The 27,384-nt window shown below is 30.8% G+C and overlaps 1 protein-coding gene across 1 annotated transcript in view; it reads left to right on the top strand.

The window, feature by feature from the left end:
* LOC140051449 (transcription factor 7-like 2) overlaps positions 1-27,384 on the top strand; it is an 86,500-nt gene that overhangs the window by 36,245 nt on the left and 22,871 nt on the right. The window contains exons 4-6 of the mRNA XM_072096670.1: positions 20,934-21,030; positions 21,672-21,759; positions 26,888-27,091. Coding sequence (XP_071952771.1) covers positions 20,934-21,030; positions 21,672-21,759; positions 26,888-27,091 — 389 coding nt within the window. The remainder of the gene's footprint in view (positions 1-20,933; positions 21,031-21,671; positions 21,760-26,887; positions 27,092-27,384) is intronic.

Here is a 27,384-nt window from a genome sequence, read left to right as displayed (position 1 = left end):
CGGTGTTATGCGATCTCCCCTGGCTTTGTTCGCAGGTCTTCCAAGCAGAAGCTTCATATGACAATCAAATTGTTACCTTTTGTTGTTCGTTATGATACGTGGTTTAATGCGCTGTCAAATATATCTGAGTGTGTGAAAACAATAGCTCGTTAATGATCGGGTGTTTGTTTATTTAAGCTTTACCCGTTAAACAATTGATTTACAGACGACCGGGAACCAAGCGCCGCAGTCATTGGCTGTTCTCCCCTTCCTGTTTCTTGTTTAGTGAATGGGTTCGTGTTGGTATTCATGGGGTAACGTGATATGCATCTAAAGTGCGTATCAATACTTTAGTTGACGGCAAGTAACCCGATCACTAAACATGTAAACATATGGCGTACAAATTATGTTTTATGAGATGAAATTACCAATAATTTAAATTAACTATGAACATATTTAAATAGTATAACCATGTTTATGTGGGTGTTAGTCGGTTTACCCCAAATTTCCAAAGCAGAATTATGTATGTATTCACTAAATAGTACTTGTTTGATTCTGTATGGTTTTCATTTTTCAATCCTTAATTAAACTACCAATACCAATGTATAAAGTCAACATATAGTTTTCATTATCATTGCGTGCCATATAACATTGTAATAACACTAATTATTAAATAAAACCTTAATTATTTTATTTGCATGTTCTATAATATTGATAATCAGACAATACAAAATTGTTTTTTTTCTTTGCATGAGGTCAAACTTGTTCAAATCGCAGTTGATATTTTTAATTTGTGATTTATATTTCCATGTTTCCAATTAATTCAAAAACTAGTTTTCTCTAATCAAAATGAAATTGGTGAAATCTGTTGATTCATGTCAAGGAAATATTAATACAATATAAACTATTATAACCTGTCACTCAGAATCAAAGAATTTATTTTTAATATTTTATCAGCAAATAGTACATTTGGTATAATAGGATTGACAATGGTATCAATGTTCCTGTGTGTATTTTTACGAACAATGGTCAATGAAAGAAACAATAACAATAAAAACATAACATACCAACTCAAAGTTTTAAGTTTAAAGAATCGGTCCATGGCATGTCTTTAATTATTTTCTCAAATAATCAAACATACTTTACATGAGACATAATGCGTCTATTTAATTTTAGGCCTATAATTGAGAACAACATTTAAAATGTTCTAATAAAAGTTTCAAACGTTTCTTATGTTTGAAGTGAAGTTAATCCTATAAAATAAACTGTATGATGATCAGTGTGTTGTTCAATGACTCTTAGTACATATTCTTGTAGCATTGTTCAAATAAAGTAAATATATTTCAAGCTGTATTACTGGACAAAATTTCATACGCATACAACCGCAAGAAACACGGCAATGTCATGATACTGGAGAGTTGAGTAGAAATAGTCATGAGTTACAACACTTGGCACCATGTCAGGATTGAACCCTGGACGTCAGATTGTAAGGCAAGTACATTTACCACCAACTACAACTCCACATATTTAAATTTTAAGCTCTGGTCTCAACCAATATGAAAACTAGGTTCAACATATTAAACAATACTATATACTTTACAATTAGTTTGTACTGAAATCCAGGCTTCAGTTTCTTGGCACCCTACATTTTACATTCTCACCTCACGTCCACTGTCACCATTCATCATTTACATCTCCATTTATCTTCTTTTACTGCAATTATGTCAAATTTATATTTAATTAATGAAAGAAAAAAACTGTGAATCAACCTTGTATTTTGTTTGATATTTAAACTTGTATTGTAAAGGGTATACATTTTAATCAGCCTACTTTTCTGCATGTCGCATTATTTTATTACTTAATTTCATCGCCCTTTATTGCAAGTGATATTGCGCTAAGGCGAGCTAGACGATGTCACCCCGGCTAAGTTCCTGCCACATACAGTAGTATTTTAGGCCAATTTTTGCCCAATCTTTATACCACCTTATAAGTCTCTTTGTAACAATTTTTGAAAAGATTATGCCCACAATCTGTTTCTTGAAATTTGTACCTGTACAGCTCTTAATGTACCCTTGATTTTAATACCAAAGTATCTGCATAAGCCAAGCAGGGCCAATCCCCACAAACAATTTTGAATTTCTTCAGTTTCCAGCTTGAGGACCATAATAATACATTTTTAACATTTAATTTGATCTACCCTTTCTACAAGGGCATTAATACAAGGGAATTTAATAAAAACTTGATGATTTTTCTTCCATAAACTTTCCATTTTCATAGATGTGTTTAAATTAACGAGGTTCGTGATCGGTATAAAGTAACAATATACCACCACTGCATGTTGCACTGTAAACTATGACATTGCTAGTTCTCTTCAAAATTAAATGAATTTTGATAACATAAGCACTATTACACTAGCAATTTTCTTCATTTCCGATGATTACTTTCTACTAAATAATTATATTGTGAATTATTATTTTGTTTTTGCCCCTAGGTTTAATCAATAATGTTTTATGAAGTGAATGAAGAAACGTCAATCAGTTATAATGAATACGCATTACTAGTAATAAAAATGTATCATAATAATACATAATATAAAGTTAAAAACAGTATGATGTTGTTTTATGTATGCAAACAAACAGTGGTGGTATTACTATGCAGAAATTTTCAAACATGCCAATCATCGTCAGACTTGTGTATCTTGTTGCTTATAAAATGAAAACTAATCCTATTAATTTTTATTGCATCTTTATATTGTTTGCACAAAGGAATCTGAAGGTGTAATCTATTTTTATGTTTATTAATGATATCATAATGATATTTCTTTGTGGATATAGATATTTTGATGGACACAGTATCAATTAATTGATATTCAACATACCGGAATATTAGGAATCAACATTACTGTATATTATGATTCTTCTTAAATACCATTTAAAAATAGTACGGTAAAACTACTCAATTTCCATGATAATAACACCTTCTTGGTCTGAAAATAGTTTATAAATCATCAGAAAGTCAATAAATGAGAAGTTCATAACAAAACCCTGTAAAATATAATTATTTTATTTCAATAGAATACAGTATCTTAAACATGGTGCCTTTTGTTTAAAATAAAAATGTGTAGAAAATATATAATACAATAAAAAATCATTATAGGCATTACTTTAATGTTTAATGGATGTTTGCATGGTCAATTTCACTTTCATCGTACATGAACATGGTACATTAAAAATTCTTCAATCTCATTGAAAGTTTGAAAAAAGATAAATTTGCAAGATAATATTTCATGTTTGTTCATTATACAACCTTAATGATGACAGAAATGTTGGGATATTTAAATTGATTCTGCCTTTTTTGTTTGACCTTTGCCCTGTCCATCATACATAGATTAATCACTCAAATTAATACGCTGAATGTCAGCATAAAACAGATTGCAATGACCGCAGTTTCAAAAGACGTGATTGCGACGACATTTTCTTTTAGCCTGTATTAATGTTCTGCAGTATTTGGTTTACTCATACTGTAGATTTTGTATATACATTCTTTTAAAGACCCCTTCCCTGCAATTTTGGACGTTTTTTGGAAAATTATACATATATATCACTTTAAAAACATTAAACCATGTCATTTCTTGTCTTAAATGTACGTTTTATGGTAAATTATGATAAAAAGTGAGAAACAATGCACTACCTAAGTAGCTCGCGGCGATCGACCTCTCGTGGACGGTCTTAGGCCTAGCCTAGCTAGGCTTAGTTTTGTAGGCCTAGCTGGTAAACATCGGTAACGTACGAACATCGTACGCGAGCTATATACCTAGCCTGACGTTGTATAGTTGCTGCATTAATTGTCTTTCTATTTTTGCCAGACTCCGTTGATACAAATTGGGGAAAACCCGGTATTTTCGCTGAAAAGTTAGGAGTCTTCCATTTGTTTTGGCCTCACGATCGATCGAAAAGTGGGCAAATTACAGGTGAAAAACAAAAATATCAATCCGCGCGCAATGCATTTTGGGATTTATAGCGGGCCGCTATAATTATTAAAATCGACTTATTTTTCACATTTTTAACCGTTTAAAGACGAAAAAAGTTATCGCAATAGGACCATATAGTATTATTTTTACATTAAATACAGTTTGTGATCTTAAATTAGATCTAAAAAACGTAGGGAATGGGGCTTTAACTGTTTAATGGTCTATTTCTGGTGCATACAGTAGAGTACCGAATAAACTGTTCAAGATGCCATTATTTTACCTTGCAGCTAAAAGTTGGAGTTGAAACAGTCGTGAGTTACAACCCTGGTATTAGATCAGGATTGAACCCTGGACCTTGGGATTGGAATTACAAGTACATTAACCACCAAGCTACACATGGTTATTAATCATGAAATTAGGAATAAAAAATGGCAAATATACATGTCGCATAATAGTTAATATCATAACCAGTTTTGTATGTTGGAGGCCTTGACTAGGCCTACTACTTAGGTGCAGTGACCTAATAGGGTATGTATCTTCATCATCATACTGTTCACATAAGCAATCATAAAAAAATACTGCAAATTGATGAAAAACATATGAACTATATGAAACCTTGGGGTTTTTTAACACTTATGAATATTACTTCCTAGCCTCTGTGCAAACAACCAATATTTTAAAAAAAGGGAAGAAAATTAATTTTTTTTCTCGAGGTGTAATTTTTTGTGTTTGTTTTACACTTTTTAATACAGTACTGTATCATGCTCAGTAATATTGGAATTTGTTATGATGTCAAGGTTGGTAATTACAGATTAAATTGCCATGGATAGGTATGCTGTATTTCTTTTCAGTACGCTTCTATATTCAACATATTGATTTTGGATTTACACAATTTTTAAATTGTTATTATTCTTTGCATGTTCCGCATAAAACCATGCAACACTTGTTTTTTGCCCAGAATATAGGTTTGTCCCCTAGGTGTTTTTCACATTCACAAAATTAATGTAAACAGTTCTATGCCGAGTTAAAATCACTATTAATTTATCAGCTATTCTCCAACAGAAAGACTTAACATATCTTAGTATATCCATTGTTTCTATTGACAATAATAATAATACTATAAAGGGTGAATCATTTCAAATCAAGTTTGTTTTATAATGTTTTTCTCCTCCTTAGATTGTCTTGTGGTTTATGTGCAGAAATAGATAAAATACAAACATTCAAATATAGTTGATTAAACTTTTATTTTCACTTTAGAATCAACAGGGTAGTCTTGGATTTGATTTGTATAAATTATAATTACAATTATTCATATATTTGTGTAATCGGTGCACGCAGTGAATCGTAGAGAGCTTTTCCTTAAAGAGTTCCAACGGGATTAACAAAGGCAGACATTTCCTCCGAGAAGGGTTGATTCTTAGGTCGATCAACTGTTTACCTACTTATACCAGTTTTTCATCCATTGTTAGGCCTTCAATCTTTTTATTCACACATTTTTTTCAACATGGTGTGCATGTATGATTGTGTGGTGAACGCATAGAGGATTTGGAGATAAATCCATGTATTATTGCTAGTATCATCTTGAATGAATTATGGTAAATATCCAGTAGTAGCGATATCATCCTGTTGGTCTTTTTAAAGCTTATCAATTTTATTTAATACTTTTTATAAACTAATTATATAATTACTGGAATTTGTCTATACTAAATCAAACAATGTATTGTTCAAAAAAATCATCAAGGGTGCATTATACCCAGAATTTTGCTGATAAATAAGTTTTTTAATTAATCTTATAACGAATAGATGAATGAATTTAAGTAAAGAACTATATGCCACTAAATACTGTGTTTTTACATGTTACAAACTAAAAACCCAATTTATACAATATATTTGTGTGAACTATACCTCAAAACTATGTTTTTAATATTAACTGTTTTTCCAATTCTGCACCATTCAGTAAAAAGGCAGATTAATTAATTAATTAAATAGTATTATGACAGGGTTATGGTGATATTATGCTCTTTTGGTACAATAAGTTATTTTTTAAATCCTTGCTGTTGTGTTTAATAGTGTTTAACTGGCCTTGATATAGCTTGTAACAAATGTGTCAAATGTTTTTATTCCCTTTCATAATAATCACCTACCTTCTGAAGATAACGTTTTATGAAAGCTGTTTTTCATAAATGTTCAATTAAACACTTTTGCTATTGTTCAAGCACATGATCAATAAAACAACAGGCTGCTGTAATGTATCTGCCTACACTATTACATGACCTTTAACGAAAACGTAAAGTAAATTGGGTTTTTTTTTAACATAGTATTGTAGGTACATAATACATAGGAGGAAAATCTAGGATTTGAACTGGATAGCACTAACAACTAGAAAGCCACTCCGAGAGTGCATACCTCCGCCTACTGTAAAATTCTCCTACGTAAGATTTCTCCGGTAAAAAAAAAAATATATATATATTTGTGTGTGTCTTAATGCTGTTTGTGATTTAGGCTAATTTCATTACAAGCATGTGTATGCGAGTTTGGTGTAATGGTTATGTAACAAGCCTTTCAATTAACAATAGCTTCAGTTGACTAACAATAGAACAGCAACGCGAAAATCAAATGAGTGAATTTGAAAAGAAATAGGTTTTTTAAACTACTCGCATTAAAAAAAACGTGCACATTAAATCAAATTATGTTTTAAAATTACAAATCACAAATTATAACTCTTGCCTCTTGTTAAAAAATGAAGTTTTTTGGACAAGTAGTTCTCGAGAAAATGCAATTTCAGTTTACTTGTTATTTTAAGACTGCTCGCCGGCTTTTGAAAAATTCTGTCCTATCTTTTAACACTAGCAGGTCTGAAAAGTATACTAAAAAGTGGTCCAGAATTGGGACTGTGGTCCCAAATGGTCCCAATTTAATGGAATGGTCCTTGACCACATATCTATCTGTCTATTCATTTTGGTAAAGACCTTGTAATTACTTTTTGAGTAATCCTGCTAACAAACAAACAAACAAACACACGCTACCGATTACATATACCTCCTTGGCGGAGGTAAATTATAATATTAATAGTCTGTAAACAAGGCCTTATACATGGCTGCAGTTGCGTGCTCAAGTTAGTGTTTACCGACCAACCGACCGACGTAGTGAGCTGTAGAGTAGACTAAAAATAGTGGCTACAGACATGGAATTCTAAATTATTGAACCAATTCAATTGAATAAAAAATAAATAAATAAAATAATAAAAAATAAATGTTTGGTATTAATTAAAGTTTAAATTTGAAATTGATGTTTTAAATATATATTAAATATCTTTTTTCTTTTTTTTTAAATCAGGAGATACTACTAATTGAAAATATTTATAAATATTGCATTGGATAAACAAACAGGATACATTTTTCATAATTATTCATCAGACAAATCCTTTAATCACCTGGAATTTCATTTTATCACTAATCCACTGTAATTGAATATTAATTTAAACTGAATGCAAAATATGGTGTTATTTTAGCTTAATTATTTTAGTTTTAATATTTTAGTCTGTAGGTTTTTTTTTATGGCAGACAGAAATACATGTATAAAATAAATGCACATTTGTTTTTTTTCTTTTTTATTATTTGATTTTATTAAATTCATTTTCTTTATATTTGTTATGTTTTTCTTTTTTATTATATGATTTTTATTAGATTTAGTTTCTCGATCTAAGCTTACATAGTACATTTAAGACTTTTAATCCATAAGTAAAGTTTTTGCATAGCCCGAGGTAATAGTTGAGTCGCAGTGGACGACAAACACCGCCATCTTGAGAGAATTGGCTCTGAGCCATATGATCGATGTTGCCTTTACCCTTGATAACCAACAGGGTGACATATTAACTAGTAGTTACGAAACATACTTATCTCATAGACTTCCCGAAACATTTTCTTTTTTGAAAAAATAAAATTGATCTTTAAGAAAACGAACGAGGAAAATTTATATCCTCTGTTTCCTGGTAGAGTCCTATGATTTGTATTAGATAAGGGTTGTCTGCCTACAAGCTGTAGTAGACATAAGGTCTTTAGGTAGATTTTTCAAGCAAATCAAATTAGCTCATTTAGGTCTCAAGGCCCTAGTGGCAAACTGCTACTTTACAATTATGGAAGGGGATTTTGGTGCAAGCACAGGTAATTATCTAATTTAATAAAGTTCTCCTGAACTATTTTTGCAACCCACATTTAGAATAGAAAAACTAGCAAAAAAATTGAGAAACAGCCATCGCTAATGAGGTCATAGCTGAGTCACTTTTATTGGCTGTGTAAAAAACTTTATTTTTAATCCCAAATATTTATGAAGTGCGGGTCAAACAGAGGCCAGAGAGAAGTGGACATTTCATTTGGGATTTGTTGAAAAAATTAGTTTCTTTAATTGTCGGTCTCATGGCAGACAAATAGAATTAAATAAATTCTGATTTGGATCTTACCGTATGTAGTACGTGACATTACTTGCCCTCCTTTGGCAAATACTAACATCTTTTTGTTAAGACCGAATATGGAATTTTTTCTTAGATTTTTTATAAATATTCAATTTTTCTTTCTTATTTCTTCATATTTCAAATGTTTTTAAATAACAATTATTAAAAATATTTTAATAAATGAATCTATATTAAATATCTAGCATCTAATCAAGTTAATTCTTTTTGTTAAACTGTTTATGCTTTAGTATTCAAATTACCCCAGTGTACATCACAGCCACTGATCATAACTGGGCCATCTGGGAGACCAGTCTTTGACTGAAGAAATCACCCAGTATAGATAAATAACAACCAACAAACAATCTTAACTTAAATACAAAAGAAATAGATGTTATATATATAGAATTTATTCTTTGAACGATTATATTTTAAATTAATTTTTATATTAAACTTTTACTACTGTATTTATTTGGTCAAATTAAATATTCAATTTAAGTATTGTGTTGATAACACATTTGACACATTTTGTCATTTCATGAGAACACTGTTCCCTTGTAGGCCATCAAATCTTCAAATTAAATTTTATTGTTGAAAAGACAATGTGCTGATACTTATGAGTTTGATGGCTTATGTGTGTAAGGGATTGTTTGTATCTCCAATTACACCTATTTTTTTTTACTGTACATAAATTTTCAATACAATAATTTCTGACAATCAATGAATTTAAAAGGAAAGTAAAAGAACATCTACAGTAAGTAAAATTGTTAATGAGAGATACCAGTGAATTTTATATTATTGTAATAATATTTTTTTTTTAGCCCAAAATAGATACAATTCAGCACTGTGAAAATATATACTTCAGATTGAAATTTTGTGATTGTTGCAAAAATTTAGGCTTTATAGTTTTCTAGAAATATGAAAAAAGAAAGAATCAACAAGAAGAACTATGAAACCATAAAACCCTTTACGAAATACTTTTATATTTATAGTGATATTTTTAGTAGGAAACCATATTGGAAATTAAGTTAAGAACAATAAAAATGATTTATAATTATAAATTTCAGCATTTAAATGACTTTAAATTGAGAGCCATTGTTTGGGACAGAAATTAGAATATTTTTTGTTATTTGTTAAGTTTGTGTAAAACCTGTGGCAAAATTGACAAATTTAGAAAACGTATATGATAAATATCATCACCCTTAAAGGTTTTTTAATATTATTTATATTAAACTTGGCAATTAAAAAAAAGAAAGGGAATTGACGTTTTAATGATAAGATGAGTATCGGTGTCATTTTGCCACTACAAATATTACTGGATCAATAGCCGATCGCAACTTCTTTTCAAGTGTACATACCAGAAGAAATTTCATCTGGCAGGAAAACAATAGTTGTTCGCTGGTTGTAATTGGTCGTGATAAAGGTGGTGCATTCACTAAAGACCTGTTTGAGCGGTGGACGGGAAATCACCAATAAATGTGGGCTAACACGAACGATAACAGTTCTCATGCGATGCTTTAATTGACTGATATTAAGAAACATGGCAAAGGTGTATGCAAATGCAAATTTCTGTTTATTAATAGTTTGTTTATTGCAATATGTGTATGAAGGCCATTGTTGAAAGTTAATATAAAGCCTGGTTAAAAATATATGTCGTATTTGACAGTCTTGTAAAATAATATTACATAAATAACCTACTACGGTTTGTAATGTTACTATACTGTAATTTTCATTTAATACAGAACAAAAAAAGTTCAATTTTAAATTATTATTAATTACAAAAATATTATTTTGAGTCCTAAAAAAAGGTATTAGTATGACATTCTGACATATTTTAAACTTTTTATCCTTCTTAATCTTAGTCAGTGTATTTGGCATGGAACTTTATTTCATTTCAATACACTTTTTAGTAACAGTAGGAAAAGGCTAGCAGTTATGGGAATGTTCCCAAGTTGTGTTTTTCCTTCCATTTCCTCCATAGTGGAAATTGTCATTGTTGCTTAAAAATTGTATGCATTTACAGATACAAAGATTGAGGAAGTTCTATTAGATAACTATAATGGCTTCCTTCACCTTTTGATAAAGCACTACCTTGCCATGATAATCAAAAACTACATCCATGTGCTTTTTCATACGTGGGCCAAGTTTATTTTACACTTAGAGTAAGTACCAGGGTGAGTAGGTTCCTACCCACCAAAGTTAGCGATAACTGTGCCCATGAAACCAACTAAGCATGGACTAGCCCTACTGTAATTAACACATTCCACTTTTATAATCTAAAGTATAGAAACATCACCTTTTCAAAAGTTACTATAGATAAAATCTTCATGTACAGTACTGTACTGTGTACTATACATAGTGTTTATAACATCTTCACCTTTCCAATCTATAGCACATCCACTAATTCAAAGAGAGTGGTGCTATAATAGATAAAAACTAGCACAGGGGTGGAGGTCCTATAGATAAAAATTACACCCATGTGATCTGTCAATAAAACAAATTAGAGGGGAGATATAGTGATATCCCAAAACACATTATTCCATATCCATTTCTCTTTTTATAATGTACTACTATATCATATTATTATCTTTCTTGATTATTGGCCGTTAAAATTCTTGTACTAGGATCGTGTGAAAAAGAAACACTGTTTAAATTATTAAGTAGATCTTCCGATAATTACCAGGCTCACTTTAGGTTCATTACATGTTTTGTTAGAAATTGATTATAAAGTTTACTGTAAAATGGTTTGATAGCCATCAGCAATTAATTGTTATTTAATTAGTTAAAAGGAGACACTTCATGCTTGATAATTTCACTGATCACACTGAAATAGATATCATCTCAAAAATCTATTGTAATAATATTGTACTAAACAATCTTCCCAATCAACCAGAAATCAATAGACACACTTGAGGGCGCTATTTATTGACATTCTGTAACAAAATTAAAGTATGACAAACAACATCAAATTAAATCTATAAATGTTTATATTTAAGCCATCTTGTTCTGCCATGTCTAACATGAGTAATTATTATAATTTTTAATTAATGTTTTACACTTCTATATTAAAATTAACGTTATTTGTTTCTTGTCATTAAATTTCTCCACACTCACAAGTCATGTAATAACATAACTGATTGTATTTAATTAATAAACAGTATATAATAAAACATACATTTAAGTTACCAGCATTACTATTGTATACTGTAGTGTCGTTAAGATTTTTGATTTGAACGTAATTTTAGAAATGATTTTATGGCAACTTTTTTATAATTTAGAATAGATTTGCGATACAAACAACCTGTATGTTGTATTCACCTAATTGGCTGTGAAGCTCCAAAATAAATCATTACCCCTCCCCACTGACTCAGTTATATTATGACTCATTCATTCTCAGCAGGGGTATAGCCTTTTCTCATAATTTTTCTTAGTGTTCATTATTATACCTATTAAAGAAACATCCTAAATTCACTAAAATTACTTAACACTGTCTAGTAGGGGCTAAATTGCATACCAGATTGATTTACATTTCCAAGTTTGAAATTAAAACTTGATACACATAATAATCACAATGAAACTGATACAATGCTATTTGGAATTGCCCTTGAAACAAATCGAATATAGGCTTTGTGTTATATTAGGCTCTGTGTGGAGAACCGCATGGAAACGTTATTCTCAGTACAACTGCGTAGTTCCCCCTTATGAGTACTTGTGGAATTTGATGAGGAAATTTGCTTTAGAATTAATCTTCTCTCCTGAGATTTTATACGCCAGTTGTAATTTCCCAGATAAGTACTGTACTGACTGACAGGTGGGTGGCGTTTGCCTAGCAGAGAGTGTATGCTACTGCCCTTGTGTATGTGCAGTAGTATTATTATGCTGTAGTTAACCTCGATTGGAACTATACAGGATTTTACCACATAGTTATTTTGGTAGACACATATTATTAATCTTAATTATTGTCATCTTCTGCAGTTTATTATTCTCTCTCTTTTTTTGTGTATCTTTATTTTTATTCAGAGGATTTACAGCTGACCTCAACATTAAAGAAAGGAAGGAAGGCTGTTCTGATTGTTTCTTTCTTTGGTGTTATACAATAAAAAAAATAAACCATTCAGTAAATAGTATGTTATTTAAATTTGAATGTATTGTCTATCTGAATTGAAACATTTTTGTTGTTGACAATGACTACTCCACTTTCCACTTACAAGCATCAAATCAGGATATATAATTTTTTTTTTCTGAATATGAGCTAACATTTAATTTTTTTGCCATAACATTGATATTCCTTTTAATACTTTCAGAAAAAATTGGAATTTTTTGTATACTTTGTAATAAAATAAACATTTTTCTAGGAAAATCAAAAGAATTTAAATATTCTTTAAATGTCAAGTTAAAAAAGTATGATTAAATTGAACAAATGTAATACATACTAAGATAACCGTCAGCCATCTTAAAGGAAGGGTCCACGGACTATACCATTGTAAAATAGGGTGTTCAACATTATACTTTATAATTATATCCCTTATCTTAGCAGAGAAAAGACAATTGCTGGGTTATCCAGGTAGGCAATGCTATAATGATTTCAATATAATAATAATAACGTAATTTTATTCATCCTATTCTTTTCTGTTCATTCTGTAAGTGCGTTCATAAAAAAAAAATAAGTACATATTTTTAAAGGAGGCTTAACCGTTTTAAAGTATAGAATCTGTGCATGGATTTGACAGTATCTATGAGGTAAATACTCTCCTTGTAAGTGTACTAATATCTAGCAAGTAGAGGGTCAAATACTAGTGACATACAAGTACATAGCATACTTTAGCTTCAAGAGGGCAACATGTGAAATATACACTTTGCTATAGTTACAAGAATTATGATAATTATTAATCAGTTGCAAATGCTTTAAAACCACATAATTCATTGATGTGATATTTTACACACATGCACAGAGATTTGGATGAATGAATAAATTCAATAAACAAACTTATATTCATGATAAATATTTAAAGACAATTTAATGTAATAACAACATACAATCTATCTGTGTTTTTGCTTTTTTAGCATGTCTAACATAAAAGTAAGTGTGGACGTCAATCAAGATCAGTAAAACTAGTATAAAACCTGGTTTCCATTAAAATCGCTACAGCGTTTCCATTAAAATTGCTACACACGCTGATGTCGCCGACGCAATCATGAAGGCACCCCGACTCATCGCAGTCAAAATCGGCAAAGTTGAACATGGTTGAACTTTGCCGATTTTGTCGGCGATGAATCGTATACGCGTACCAAAGAATATTTAGCGCTCGCGTACTAGATCCCCGATAAATTCTAGCGTTTCCATAGAATCGTTACGCTCTGTCGTGTAGCGATTTTATGGAAACCAGGCTTATCAAAACAGAACATTATGTATTAAATTATTGTATATACAGTATTATTACAGTCAACTCTCTCAATACTGGATACACTTGGGCTGGCCTAATAGTAATATGTCTGGTTTTTCATAACTTCAGGTATTCTAAATGTGTTTGTTACGGTAAAAAAGATAATTTGAAATTAATGAATCTACAAAAGAGATGGTAAACTATACTAGAAATAATAATATAAAAACATTTTGTTTAAATTGATATTGTAAACTGAATCAGAGAACTAATCCATAAGATGATCCAGTCATTCATTGCTTCCTCTTGATGAATAATCGTAATCATTCACTTAGTCCCTGAACATGAATTAAGTTCTTACTTTACTTAATCCCAATTACACATTATCTTAATCTTTTACATGTTCTTGTTAAAGGTCCATTAAATCATGCATTATCTATTCCCTAAACAGTGTACTGTACATCCTTTTTTTGTAATGGATTGTATGTATGTTATTTATTTAACTTGTACAGACCATGGGATATGAGTTTGTTGCAAGTGAAATATAGTAATAGTGTTGCACTATAAATATTGGTGTGTTTGATGCTCGAGCATGTGTAAGAAAATAGTGGAATTATTGTTTGAGCAAGTGTAAAATAATAGTGGGACCTAGAGCACATTTAACATTGTAGCCATACTTCTACTACTAGTGTTTTTATTCAATTAGTTAAGTCTATTCTCAAATAGATGGATATAACTTGAACAGTAGAAAATTCATTGAACACCCCTCTCCACAAATGGCATAGTCAACAAACTGACCTTAATTGGGAGGTCCATCTTCATTTTGCAAGACCTCTTGTCTGGGGGGAGGGCATTTATCCAAGCGGCACTCCCTACACAATATCTAGTTTGTGTATTCAATTAGTTAGGATATTTTAGTTAATGACCATACCTAAACTGTTGTCTTTGAAAATAATGTTTAAAATGAATAAGCTATTGTATTGAATGTATTTATTTTATGAATTATTTTCATTATTTTACAGAAATCAAAAACCATAAATATTTTTCTATATATTTCTTTAGTTTTTCGATGTTTAAAATATCAGCATAAAAATAAGAAGGGTAATAATAGTAGTTAATAGTCTTTGCAGCGATAGCTTTTCACGTATAAAATTACATGGCATAGAGCAGATGTGATTTTATGATCGGTTTGATCTTAACGGTTCAGAAACATAGAATAGGAAAGACATGATGTTAAAAGTGTAATTTTAACAATATTACGGTACTCATTTTCCTAGCAAACATTACTAAAGACTTCAGAGTTAGACCAATCAGTGAAATAACAATAATTAATAAATTGCGTATTAGTTTTACGTAATTGCTTAAATACATCAAAACGGATGAAATGACAGGTAATATAGTCCAGGTGCATACTTGAGAAACTCCAAAGGAAATCCGAATCACTGGAGGATGTCTGGCGGAACAAGTAGTTTTCATTTGGCCAGACTGTTCAGGAAAAAACTTAAGTATTTGTTTACCTAACTGGTTAATTTCATCAAATCTATAATTTTGCGTGCTATGAACTGGGAAAACCATTGGTTACTTTTCTAATTTTTTTATTCCTCTCTTTACTCACAGATAAGAAATTAATAGGTTAATAAATTAGTAATAAAGAATCTTGTGGTCAATAAAGCTATTAGATTGATAATATAAAAAGTTATATAGGACATTAAACGATCCAACAGCTTCTCTATGTTTTTATGTAATATCTTTAAAAAATATGTAACCAGATACGTAACCAGTTTTTATCTAAGGGAGAAGAGGTCATAGGTTACACAAACCCTTTTTAGTATCCATAATTTGAGTTTGTATAAATAAATTGTTTTTAGTCACATTAGGTACCTAAATTTGATGACAATGGTAACAATGGAATGAGCAATGACAAACAATACTAAGTTTGTGTGAAAGGTTGTTATTGTTGTTTTTCTTGGTTGTTTCAGTTGGGAGATTGCTGGCTCGGGGTTTAAAGGGGACGTTAACCCGTTACATACCAGTGCATATATTCTGTCTGACATATCTTAACGTAATGTATTTTTTATCCTATATGATCTGTTGGAATCCAGTGAGTTTATGGTTTCTATTTTAAGGGGAGTAGATTAGCTACTACGAGACAATGCATTGTGTGAATAACTATATTATAATTACGTTCGTATGTAGAACAAAGTCACTATGGGTGAAGTGGAATCGGTGAGGCGTGAAACGATCTGATAGCATGTAAGCGTATAGAAAAGTAGTTTGCATCGAGTCAACTAACTATTTAACTGTTTTTGTGGCGCATTGTGGTGTTTTTTGCCTTGCCTGGTCTAAATTTTCTCTCTTCATTGCAACATTGGTGACCATTCAAAGAGTTTTGGCAGCTTTCAAATGGTTGATGTTGACTCCCTTAGGAGTTTTCAGTGAAAATGTGTGAGATAACATTGGTGTGAAAAGTAAAGGAGGTCTGATGAACATGACCTACATCTAGATAGGTAAAATAACTATCACATAACAACATAAACATACCACATCTAATGTTCCACTGTAATTGTTATGAAAAATATGATTGTACAGATATCAAACTTTATGGCTGTAGTGTTAAGTATAGGATTGATCATTGATACTACTACTAGCATAGCAAATGTCTTTAGTTATAGATTTTTATTGGGTGATTTTTTTTCGTCAATAAAAAGATTGAAGAATACATGTGATGTTACAATAAAGAGATTTGTCGTATAAAGGCTGTTAAGTCAGTCATTATGCAACTTATGTCCAAACTTGCCAAGTTTTATGAGATGGAATCATTTTATAACCATTTTTAAATTACCGAGACATTGAAATAAACAAAGATTTGAAACTAACCGAAGTATTATAACTTTATTCTTCTCTTATTCAAATTAAATTTGTTTTTATTAGTTTATAATTTAATTTTATGTAGATATGAAACAATGAAATGATCACATGTCCAACAATTGATAAATCTCCTTTTTCTTGGCTTGAAATACCTGTCGATGTCTCTTTTGACATGGAAATTAATTGTACCACTTTTTTGCCTAAACAATTGTTAAAAAGTAAGCATATTTTGTTTAATGTTACTATTGCATAGATATTTTACATTTAGAGTGCAAGAACTTTTGAAAAAAAAACCCAAATTGTTGACCCACTTTTCAGCTGGTGTATCGTTTTTATGACCTATGTTTACGAGTTATATAGTTTCCTTTCTAAGTGGAAAATAAGACCATGTTGGTATATCTAGGTAAAGGGACATAGATAGACAGTTACCAATACCACATGCACATTTCCTTTTTTTTATTTTTCATTTATATAACATTATAAAAACACTTTGTTTTTATAATACACTGCCTGAAATAACTTTTGGTTAAACTGCAATTGCCTAAATTGTTTTATCAGGGAAATGAAGTATACCAGTTGTATTCATATTGTCTTCACAAATATAACCATCGTACTTAGTGCTCTTACAAAATAGTTTATGAACCATTAAGTTATTTGTCTTGCTTTTATTGTATACCATATACCTTGTTGAGTGATACCAGTGTGTTTTATGTTGTAGATTGGATTGATCCTCTGAGTTGTAGGAATGAGTTAAGCTGATTTTCCACTAGGCGAATTTGTTCACACGAATCCAACATTTCGAAGGGAAAAAAAAAGCTGTGACGTTCATGTTCCTCGCGTGGCTGGTGAGCTTTACGATTCGCATGAGGACTCATGAAAGCATCATAGCTCATTCCCTGAGCTTCACAATATTTTGCTTCGCAAAAAGTAGAAAAATTTGAACTAGTAAATTTCCCTGAATTGAAAATTCAAAGGAACTAGAATTCGTCGCAGAAGGGAGTATGACAGTACGCGCATAGCATGACACTTTCCATTCGCGAGAACAAGTTCGGCTAGTGAAAAAATCGGCTTTACAAACATTTTCATGCTTTGTTTGCGTTTTTGATGTAAAATGTTCACAAGGAAAAGTTTGAATTTGCACAAGTACAATTCGCCAAAACCAACTCTATACACTTTCCCGCTTGGGTCTGGTTTAGAACAACAAACTTGTAATTTTAACCTACAAATATCTATATTTTAACTGTTTGTCATCTCATCTTGTTCTAGATTTGTTTGCAATGTAGTTTTCTGTAAATTGTGCCTTCAATACAAATATTGATATTATATTTAATTTTAATGCCTCCTTATCAAATTGTTACTGTTTCTTCTGCTACTCAAATGTGATGATAATTATTTGTTACCGCTGTAATAAAAAAAATTATATTTCACTCCAAAAAAATGACATTTTACATATTATTTCTTAATATATTAGTTGTAGCGTATTTTAAGATTATGAGATGTCAGTGGAAATCATACGTCTGAGACATTAAACGTAATATTGCGCGTAAACTCGTTGTTAGCAACACCCATACTCCAACTTATAAATCAAAAATACACATGATAATTAGGTTAATGGGTTTACACATGAGAAACCATTGTGAAGTTACTGTTAATAGTCATGACGTTTTGTTTGTTATATTAAATATCAAGGGAGTGATAAAAACCGCGTAAAACAGCTTGATTATTCTAATACGGCACAGAAACAATACGATAGTGTCGCCATGGTGAAAATGCTACAATATTAAGAAAGTTAGTTGATGGAATTTTTCAATTAATGATAGATCTTTTCTAACGTGTGTTTTTCCCCGAATTAAAGTTATTAGACCAGATAAGGTGTAGAAAAAACTGACATTTCGAAATGTAATGGTCCTTAAATACCATGTTCAGATGTATGATTTTAATGTTGTTTTATATAGAAAACAATTTCATTAGCACCAACTTTCAAATAACTTTGTTGCTTTCTTTGAAATAATCAGTAATCATTTTGCTTAAGCACAATATAATGATCTAAAAAAAAAATTATTAACATTTTATGAAATGTTTATTAATAATAATAAACGCTCTCAACAACTAATGGAAATAGCAACTCCAAGTTACCCAAATTGTATTGTAAATTCAACCCATTTCAATCGGTTGTTATTGTATAATGTTTTCATGTTATGGCCTCAATTAAATTAAATAGAATTATGTTTGCGTATTAAATTACATTAAGTTCCGGCCCATTGCCGGTTATCTGCTTAGCCCGAACATGAGTTTCTCTAAATTTTTCGTTTGTTTGGGAATTTAAAAGAATATTTTTATGAACTTCTTTCATCAAAGACTGTTTGAATACTCAGGTTAATATATATCATATTAAGTTTGTGGCATTTGTAATTTATAAATTTTCTATAAGGAGACTATTTAACTAAACATTATTGTTATTTTGAAATTACTGCAGACTATTGTTAATACTCAGGTAAGTAATGATATGGCTTATCATTATTAGAGTTGGATTAGAAATTATCATAACAATATTATTTAATAATTCCGCATCAATTTAAATTAAACTAAGTTCAGTGTAACACAAAACATTTAAAATGTGAGGATATTATTTGAAAATAATCTATAAAGTTTACAGGGTTAATTTCCAAGACATATTATATTTACTTAAAGACAATTTTCTGCTTTGAAGTGAAACTACAGAATGTAGTTTTAAAACTCTGTAATTGTTAACTTATTGTTTACATGAATGTAATTGTTTATGTTGTCTATGAACATTATTTTCTGTTTTGTGCCTCGCTTACACTGTGCCTGGATAAACTATTATATAGCCCTTTTACCCATTAGGAGAACACATACTGTAATTTAAATCCCTCCACAACAATGATATCGTCTACGAACCACAAGCTCATAATGGTCGAGATGTCCATACTTACCACTCTTGTTTAAGCATTGACACAGCAAGAATTCATTAATTGTTATCAATTTTGAGAAAAACTAATTAATTTGCTGGTGTGTACCTCAGTATAAACTGGGGTTAAGTCCAATATTCTTGAATACTAAATATTAAAAATTCATCTGAAACACACATACAGCCATACATTTTGAGCCAACCCCACAGGTACAGTATTTTTGGAACATGGCCAAACCATAGAGGGTGCTATTTTAAACAAGAAATCAATTGGTACATACTCGGCCAGGCCCTTTCCATTGTGAGTTTTACTAAAGATCATGTAGAGAAATTGCACATTCCCTCAAACTATTTTGGAAACAAATAAAATTGAAAAATGTATGAAATTCCTTGGTGGAAATGGGTTTCTTTGACAATTGTAATGTTTATTGATTACGTACTTAAGACATTATTAGTAAATGTTATCCCTATTGGATATAAATCCAAACAATTCACATAATCTACCTAGTATCACTTTATCTTTGAAAACAGTTCCCGGCAGGGTACAGTTATAAGATATGAATGATATCGATATCCTGAGACTTATTTTCATGTTTAACTTTAGCCCTTTGGCATCCGTCAAGGCTCTGGGTATGCCCCAGCAGATTCAATCTACAAATAGAACAATTTATAGAAGTAATAACAGTAAACATCAATTTGTAATTTGTAATCTGCCACCTTGGCATTATCAAAGAGTGTAGTTGATGGAATATTATGCCAGTTAAGTAGCAGTGGTTAATTATGATCTTCCGCAAGCTAACATTTACAGCACCTACTGTTACTAACTGTAACACGGAGGTCTTTTGCCTAACTGATTCTTGAGTATTTGAATTATAGTCATTACAGTAATGATGATCATAAGTATTATTACAACTTTGAGAATAACACGAAATATCAATAAACTTAATAGATACAAATGTTACACTACAGCCATAAAGTATAGAAAGAAAATAATTTTAAATTTGTTTGCCCGTAGATTTGATTAAAATTGCAAATGGCTCTCGTGTACATTTCAACATTTGAAAAACATAAAACCGTAACTTTATGCCATTAAATTATTTATGGTACAAACATATAAACCACGTTTGTATTGTGGAATGTTTAACATGGTGTTCATAAACATGGTATCGATTATTGTAATATGATGGTTTCCTTCAAATTCCAGTGTCTGGTTCAAATCATCTTTGTTAGTGAATTTTTTTTTTTTTTTTTGTAGAAAAAATTTGACTCACTGCACGTACAGTTAGCTATGAATTTACTAATAAAATGATAAAATATAGTTCTGTGTACATAAATATGTTTTTAAATTTTATCTTACAGGGCAGCAAGATGTCTGTGGTACATCCCGGGAGCCCACATGGCCCATTGTTGATGCAACCACCGCTTACAGCTCCATTAGAAATTGATCCAAAAACAGGTACTCTAAAAAATGATATTAAAACTTAAAGTAAATTAGTATACTCTTGTTTTTTTACAAATACAATTTATATAAAATTACTTTTGTGGTGGTGAAATAAAAAATCTGTTGAATTTTCTCATACACTAAATGTTGATACACTGAACATGCTGCAGGCTGTACTGTAGTTGGTGTGACTTTATACTGGCGTATCAGATTGGCCGATAAGATGCCGCCATATTTGATTGTTCCTAGCCTCCAAATCGGCTCACTCTTTCCACTGCGATAGTGTTAGAGTTTACTCTAGTTTATATTAACGGTTGATCTATTGTAACAAATATTCTAGTCTCAATTCATATGATTTTCTCTCTTTTTTGGCACTTATTTCTTTTCACTTGGTATTCAACTCCATTACCTATTTTATATTCATATTCTTACATACTAGGATGCCATTTTATCTTTGTTTAGTATACCCTCAAGGGGAATATGGGAAACATCATTATTTGTGTTCGAATTTACTTGAACTTGCCAGTTTACGTTAACATTTTAATCGTGTTTTTGCATAATATCTTAAATATTTTTGCTAACGTTTACTGGTTTCTTTACTAGTTTTTCTGTTTTGTAATACTGTACATGACTGAGTTTGAGTATTGTTTTTACAGGTATACCACGGTCAAGACATGCTGGGGATATTGGACCATTTTATCCCTTGTCTCCAGGACCATATAGTCCCCTTGAATATGTGCAATGGTAAGAATTTGGTGCCAATTTTAATTAAGCTCTGTCTACACTATCAAACAAGTTTGACAAAAAAAGTGATATGTCCAAATATGGCAGTCATATGCCCAAATATGTTAGTGATCATCATCATCACATCATCATGTATGGGCACATTCCATTTTTTGTAACATAAAGTTTGATAGTGTAAAAGCTTTACTTTTAATATCTGTTTATCTAAAATTAAAATGTTTGTTAATAAATGTAATAATAAAGAAACTCTTTACCATCGTTGCCGGACAATGGCTGGTATAAATTTAACCTCTTTTGTTGTAAGTAGAACAAATATACTGTTTGTTAGTTAAGTATTTAAGCCCAAACTTTAGTTCATTCATCTCATTCATTCAATTATTTGTACTAAAAGAAATGAAAGCATGACTCACGTAGGGATTGTATCTGCTGCTATTTATTAGTGGCAAACTGTACCAGTAAAGCACTAATATTTATATTGACCAAAATGTAGTGGGATATAACCTATATTGCCTTAAAAATTACTTACTAACCTTGTACCAAAAATGGTGGCACTACCACCAGCCATATAATAAAGACTAAAATTTAAAGCTTTAGTGCTATCATAGCAAAGCATATTTTGGTGTGTGGAACGTGTTTTAAGTTGCGCCCCTTGCAGACTAACTGTATCTAACTCGTCTGCACCAATAATAAGTAAACCAGTGCATATCGAGTATTTGGTTCAAAGGAAAGGAGCTTTCTAGTCTAAAATTGTAGCTTAGATATAGATATATGGCACAACCTATAAGATCTGCAGATGTGTGTGGTTTTTTTTATAGAAAGCCTATAATTCTTTATTTTGCTAGTAGTACGGTATACTAAAAAGATACTGCATTAATTCACACGTTATGGCTATGAACAAATTACTTTTATGTTAAAAATTAACTTAATTGTTATGAAAGAATAGAACCATACTGTCCAGCATGGATTATATTGCTTCTTCAATATTACTCTATGTAATCTTAACACATTATTGGTTCAATATGCCCAAGGTATTGATGGTTGTTGTCACAATTTCTTAATATTACTTAAAGTTTCGTTAGTTTATTAGAAATATTGATTATGGTAGATAATACGATGATATTAGGTAATGGTACAAGTTGTCATTAAGTATATTAACTTGATTGGTTTAGTAGGATAACAGACAGTTTCTTGAAGGGGTTATGTTTTCAATATTTCATGTTTGTGGGCTCTATAATGCTTGGTTCCCACTAGAGACATAATACAGGGATGTAACGCAACGTAACTGATTTGACCAATCACAAGAGGCGGATTATTCGAACTGTCGCTTTGTCATTGGTCAACACGCTTGCGTTGCGTTTACGTCCTTGCGTTACAGCCTAGTGGGAACCACACTTTACTTGGTATTTACATATACCTTGGTAGTTAGCATAGCATGGTAATTACCATACTGTTTCCATTCTTGCCGTTGGATTTAAGTTTTAAAATGTATACAGAACAGGATAGTCTTTCTTCTTTACAAAGAAGTCCTGTTCATTGGGCGCAGTGGGGCCACCACCTTCTTCTACCCAGCCAACCTAATTGTAAACAACCCATCTAAGAAGATCTGGGTACCTAAAATTACTGTTTTAGTTTTCTACCCATTCTTAATTAACTTTTTGAAACATTCTCTACTAGCTACAGCTACCTGGTAAAACATACTTCTTAGATAAGAAATTAGGTGATGTGAGATATACCAAATATAATTCGGTCTCTGGATTATTTTTAATTATTATTTTTTTCAATTTATGTAGTAGGTATCGGTGTACTATAAGTGATCAGCGTGAATGATAAATTATTTTTAATTATTTTAAAGTAGCTTTCTATTATTATAAGTGATACATTTTGACCTTTGGCTTTAATATTTATATTCCATTTAGCTTCCTAGTTTTGTATTCAATTTTCTAAAATATTTCTTCTTCCGTCCATTTGTTCAAGCCCTTTGTTTATTAGTTTACATAGTACCCATTCATTGATAATATTGAATTAGTAATTCTTAATTAGTAAGAAAAAGCCCCTTTTAATGCAAATCAAATTCAATTAAAGTTTGTTTAAATATTAAATGCTAAATTGTTTAAGATGTCATTTTATATTTATTTTGAAATGTTATCCTCTTTTTTAATGTTTTGTAATGATGAATAGAGACAAATCGGATAGATTTCTCAATTTTACAACAATAGACGTATCAATATCAGAATAAAGAATTCATTAATATTCACTTAGCGTTTGTAAAACATCATCAATGCGATTTATGCATTTTATGCGTTTACTTAATACTATGATTATTTCTCCACTGTCTTTACAGGCATTAAGTGGTGTCGTTGAAAGAACAATAGCCTAATACAATCTGACAATCTACCGTACTAGCTCCACAATTTTTCCCTAACAAACATCTTTTGTACATCACCTTTTTTTACCGATACATTTTGAAACATAAATCATATGTTCAGTGTATTCCCACAGATTGTTAACACTTTACAATATAGCAGTTAATTCTTCATGCTTGGTTGATTTCAAAATTAAGCTCACTTTTAATTACTGCACCTAGAAATGTTTGTAAATGCTATTATGGAATTGCATCTCGTATAAATCATTCATGGCAGTGGTAATATTTTAATTGCATAATAAATTTCAGTATTACCAGTTTTTTTTTTATTGCGATCCATTTGTAGGCGATTCTAGAATCCATTTGCTTTGACAACCTATAGACCTTGTCGCACTGGCCTACATATTACACCACGTATCTTTTAACACAACCGCTTTTTATAGCAAAATTACCATGTGAAAGTGAGAATTTAAAAGTCCAGCATATTTTTTTTTTCCATATCCTGCAGATTGGCTATTAAACAACTCATTCCACTGTTAAATGTATATCTACTTCCTAAGTAGTGGATTAAACATAAAATGGCTTGAATTCTTCTATTTCACCAAAAAAAAAATCATATCATAGAAATACTGTTATATCTCTTTTGTCTTGTCATAGAGGTAATATATCTATGGTCGTATTATAGAGGTACAATCTCTATGGTCATATCATAGAGGTAATATATCTATGGTCGTATCATAGAGGTACAATCTCTATGGTCATATCATAGAGGTAAAATCTCTATGGTCATATCATAGAGGTAAAATCTCTATTTTCTTATAGCGATAATATATCTATGGTCATATAAAGATAATATATCTATATTTATATAGACAATAATTAACTCTACGGTCACAATATATCATAGAGATCTCAATGGTTACATAGAGATAATGTCTCAATGGTTACATAGAGATAATGTCTCAATGGTTACATAGAGATAATGTCTCAATGGTTATAGCATAGAGATAATGTCTCAATGGTTACATAGAGATAATGTCTCAATGGTTACATAGTACTGTAGATAATGTCTCAATGGTTATAACATAGAAATATCTATAGTCATATTTTAGTTAAAGTATCAGATTTATATAGGGTTTAATCATTTGATTAACATTTGATTTTACTGTTAATTAACACTGTTCGTATTCTGATTCATGTATTATCGATATCATTAGTTAGATTTATGACAATTTGAGTTATCAGATTCAGAGACGTAAGTCATTTAAATTGTTATGCGTAGTTACATCAATGTTATATTTACTAAGGAAATTAATAACATATTGGTGGCGCTATTCATGTGGCTCCACTACCATGTTAAATTGTGTTATTTCAATTTGGTTGTATAAAGAATATTATGTATTTCATTGGCAACACACTACAGTTTATAGTGACACTATCTAAATAGACCATGTTATTATTCTACTGCAGTTACTTTACAAAATGCATTTTTTTTTTACTGCAATAAATGTCTGATTTTAGTTTGTTTTGATGTATAATTTATGAGGTAGTCACTGGAATAAAAGAGTGTCTGATTTACTCCAAAAAACTTGGTAATTGTAAATTGCATTTAAAGGTAAATGTAGTTTCTGCAGTAACTGCAGTAGAATCATTTTATTAAGGATGGTAGGAGTATAGAGTAGCAGTACAACAATTACTTTTGACCAATCATTGACCAAAACAGTGAATGAATGAATGAATGAATGAATAATACTGTAATACCAGTGGTTATTAAACCAGTATATAATGATATTAGTTCCGCACCATCCAATCTCAGTTCAATGTACTCAAACAGACATGGATTATAAATAGTCTAATAAGAACTAAAAAACAAGGATTAATCTGGATTTGAGCAAGGTTATATAACTGATGACTTGTATTGCAGAGATATATAAAAGCACTGGTGTTTGACTAGTAGTACTCTAATAATAACTGCTCAAACCATAATCATCTATTAATGCGTGTATTGCCTAATGGCAGATTTGTCACTGTACTTTTGCTATGGTCCTTGAATGTTCCAGAAATATCAGTTTTGACGATTGCGTGGCACTCTGAAAGGTCTTATAATGAGTTAAGCCTATGGCTATTTAGATCATTGTACGTGTGATCCGTTATAATTATCATAAATGTATGTGTGTTAAGGTCTGTAGGGAAATGTGATTTACAGTCATGTTTAGCAAGGGACCACTTCTTAAATACCAGTAAATAGAAAATGTAATTTCTGTCCAGTAGGTATAGGAAAATATCTATGAAATAGAGGATCGTTAATAGCCTGGTAACATTTTAGGAAAATGGTTTAGCATAGAACAAAGGGTTGCATTATTGTTTATCAAATCAACCGAATATAAATTAAAATATACCTGATATGATAGTATAATCCCAGTTTGAATAATCTCACTCACTAATTTAAGATTTTTGATAAATACATTGTTGATGCAATCCGAGTAGATTACAAACCCCCTAAATTTTGTTAACCAGGCCCCCTAAGACTACAGTGTGATACTCTCATATTATGTTAACATTTCGCTTGGTGACTAACTAATAGTAAATGAATCATTTCTGTCTCCAGCCCAGTACTAGAATTGTTCTCAAAAGAATTGTCACTAGAGAAATTTACTTTAAATAACATGTTATACCATGGAGGTATAAATACCTCCATGGTTATACTGCTATTATTACAAATAATACAAAATAATCTTTATTTTTTTTAAATTTCTTTCATTTCAGGCAACGACAGCCCTTTTATCCCTTCTCTTCTACGACATTGAGGTCACCGTATTCTTCACCTCTTTCTGTAAGTGCTGCTAGCATACCTAGACTAGCACCTACAGGTTTACCCCCATCACATCCAGCCATGCACCTACCTGGGATGCCCCCACATCCAGCGTTATCACTCAGTGGTAAACATGAAATACATCAACACAATGATAGGTATGTATGTGTGTCATTTTTATGATTATTGTTTAGTACAGTAAAACCCTCCTTTGAGACAGCCCTACAAAATTTCCAGTGAATGGAAAGATAAGCTATATATGTTTTAACACTACAGCCAATCCCTACTCAGTGGAAACCTCTTTTAAGGGGACAATTTGTTAGGTTCTGAAGGTGTACCCTTAAAGTGGTTTCTACTTTATTCACATTTATCATTCTACTCAGATGACAGTTGACTGTAAGAAATATTCACACTTGAATATGACACAAGTGTGAAAGCAGCTTAAGGAACA

This window comes from Antedon mediterranea, chromosome 6, assembly GCF_964355755.1.
Source record: "Antedon mediterranea chromosome 6, ecAntMedi1.1, whole genome shotgun sequence".
Taxonomy (NCBI): domain Eukaryota; kingdom Metazoa; phylum Echinodermata; class Crinoidea; order Comatulida; family Antedonidae; genus Antedon; species Antedon mediterranea.
This window is presented reverse-complemented; position numbering and strand designations above follow the sequence as displayed.